This window comes from Arachis hypogaea, chromosome 14 (assembly GCF_003086295.3).
Source record: "Arachis hypogaea cultivar Tifrunner chromosome 14, arahy.Tifrunner.gnm2.J5K5, whole genome shotgun sequence".
NCBI classification, from domain to species: Eukaryota; Viridiplantae; Streptophyta; class Magnoliopsida; order Fabales; family Fabaceae; genus Arachis; species Arachis hypogaea.
The window spans coordinates 138809751-138812287 of NC_092049.1; the positions used below are offsets into that span (position 1 = coordinate 138809751).

Consider the following 2537-nt stretch of genomic DNA (forward strand, 5'->3'; position numbering starts at 1 on the left):
GATGTAGTATATTTTCATTTGATTGGTGGTAGTTCATATTATTCAAAATTTTCATTGTTTAATTTTCATTGTTTACCTAGCACTCCCAAGAAATAAAATCACATGCGGAGAAAGTGGGATTGCTGTCTTTGTAACCAACCCCGGGCAAATCCTAATTTTAGTTTCAATTCAAAAAAGTAATTATTAAAAATTAATTAAATTAATTATTATATGATTTTTTTTTATTGTATACATTCTCCACTAAAATGATTGTCTCTCTATACCTTTTTTTTATAAAATGGCTTAGATGAAAAGCACAGCTAAAAAAAGAGAAACAACAGCACTATCGTAGCATGGATCACTTTCTTTATTCAAGTAATGAACTGTAGAATCACGTGGATTACAAAGGACAAAATAAAGCTTATTAATTTGATTCAATATAAGCCAGCATGAAACAATTCATTAAACAGATGCATCACATGCTTATTAAGAACGAGCCCCACTTGAATCCCCCCACTCCCATCTTTACTCTCTGCCATGCCAATGGTGATTCCTCTGTCCACCGAAGTTATCTCTACCTTTTCAGGCTTCCCCCATCCAAAATCGATTCCATAAACACCAAACCTCGCTGATCCCGCTACTCCTAGTGCTTTCTTCCCTTCTATCACCATCATCGCCGCTCTAAAGAACATCGTCTCTATTCCATCAAGCGCTCCTTCCATAGTACCAACCGATCTTATCTTATTGTAAATATTTTTCGCAACAATTACCAACGCGTTTTCTTCTCTGAAGTCCTCTGCTTTTATTGCATCAACGATATGTCCGGCAACACAGTTCCCAAAGTAGTTCTCGTGAACCGGAGGGTCCAATTTAGCCCTGCAATCCACAGTGAATCCAAACATGAATTTATTTTCATTATTGTTACCCCTTTCTTTGGATTCTTCATCAGTTGCTTTTACGATGCAAACAGAAACATAGGCACACGTGAGAAGAAAAGTCGACAACTTTGGTTGTTGCTTTGTAGAAGAATCATCCACCGTGGTGTCCCAATTAGACAACACCCTGTTCCTTATCTTCTCCAAATCTCCACGTGTTAACTCAAACGTGGATCTAACCCTGTCATCCACCAATGGAGGAAACGCAGCTGACATGATCTTAAGGGTTCTTCCTTTGCTGCTATCGTTGTTGTTCGGGTCCAACTGGGACGATATTTGTTTCCAATTGTTTATGAACATGATGCCACGCCCATTTGGGTCTTTAATGGCTTCCTTGTCAAAGATGGGAACCAATTCAGGAGCCAAACGTGGTGATTCTTCATTGGATAATTGACCTTCACGACATAGATAAGCCCAAGCCTTAACGAACATGATTGAAGATTTTCCATCGAGGACAGCATGGTGAGAACTGATCCCAATACTGAAGCCACTCTTTGGAAAGAGTGTGATCTGAAGAGAGATTACAGACGCATGAGAATCCGATGATTCCAAGTGGGGCACCAAAGAGCGAGAATCCAAAGCCTCAACGGGGGAATTCACCAAGAAATGGTTCAAGTCTTCAGTAGACTCTGCTACAGTGAGTGAAACACCATCGCCAACGTTATATTGGATTAACGGTTTGTTGGAATCAGAAGGCCAAACTATGGTACCTGCAAGAGGAAGGAAGTGTTGGAGGGTAAGAGAGAGAGAGTTTTTGAGAGTTGGAAGCACTTGGTGAAGGAGGGAATCGAGGGTTGAATGTGGAGTGGGAAGGGAATAGAAGAAGATGCGTTCAACAGGGTGGAACCTTAGCCACATGAGGTCGAAGAAAGTGAGTGGGAGAGATAATTGGGGAGAAGAATTAGGAGGAGGAACGAGACATTTTTCATGGATTTTGATGGCACTAGTGTTGTTGTTTGCAGAAGAAGCCATGCGTGAAAAAAAATGAAGGAATGAATGAAAAGAAAGAGAGATACGAAGATATAGAATGGAAGAGAAATAAATAAAAATAGAGGGAAAAAAAAAAGCGACCCTCTCTTAAACTGAATAAAGGATAACTTATCTCTACCGGTGGCAACCCGGCGGGTAGGAGCGGATTTTTGCTCTATCCTATTCTATCCCGTCGTACAACAACTCCCATAAAATTCATCCCGCTTTTACTCGTGAGTAGTAAAATACTAAAACGTTGAACTCTAATCTACTCCTGTAAGTACCCGCTCCGCTTCTATCTGCCTCTATAATTATTGAAATCCAATAAATAAAATTAAATTTCAAAATTTATATAACCATCATCACATACATAACATAAATTAAAGTAAAAATTTAAATATAATACAATATTATTAATCATTTACTTATTATTTTACATATTATATATTAAAATTATATATATAGCGGGACGGGTATTACCTAAACCCGACTCCGCTTCGTCCCTCCCAAAAACCCGCTCCGATGCGGGGTGGATAATTACCCGCCCTGAGTGAGTAGGAACAGAGTGAATACCCGTGAGTTCGAGTGGTATTGTCATCCCTAGTTATCTCTATAATATATCTAAAATAAGAGTGAATTTTATAGTTGTTAACG

The 2537-nt window shown here is 38.9% G+C and overlaps 1 protein-coding gene across 1 annotated transcript; it reads right to left on the bottom strand.

Moving 5' to 3' along the window:
• Positions 1-328: 328 nt before the first annotated feature.
• Positions 329-2103, bottom strand: LOC112744583 (malonyl-CoA:anthocyanidin 5-O-glucoside-6''-O-malonyltransferase-like). Its single transcript, XM_025794253.3, has one exon. The coding sequence runs from the start codon at positions 1884-1886 to the stop codon at positions 414-416; it is 1473 nt and encodes a 490-aa protein (XP_025650038.1). The 5' UTR covers positions 1887-2103; the 3' UTR covers positions 329-413.
• Between the last annotated feature and the right edge of the window lie 434 nt (positions 2104-2537).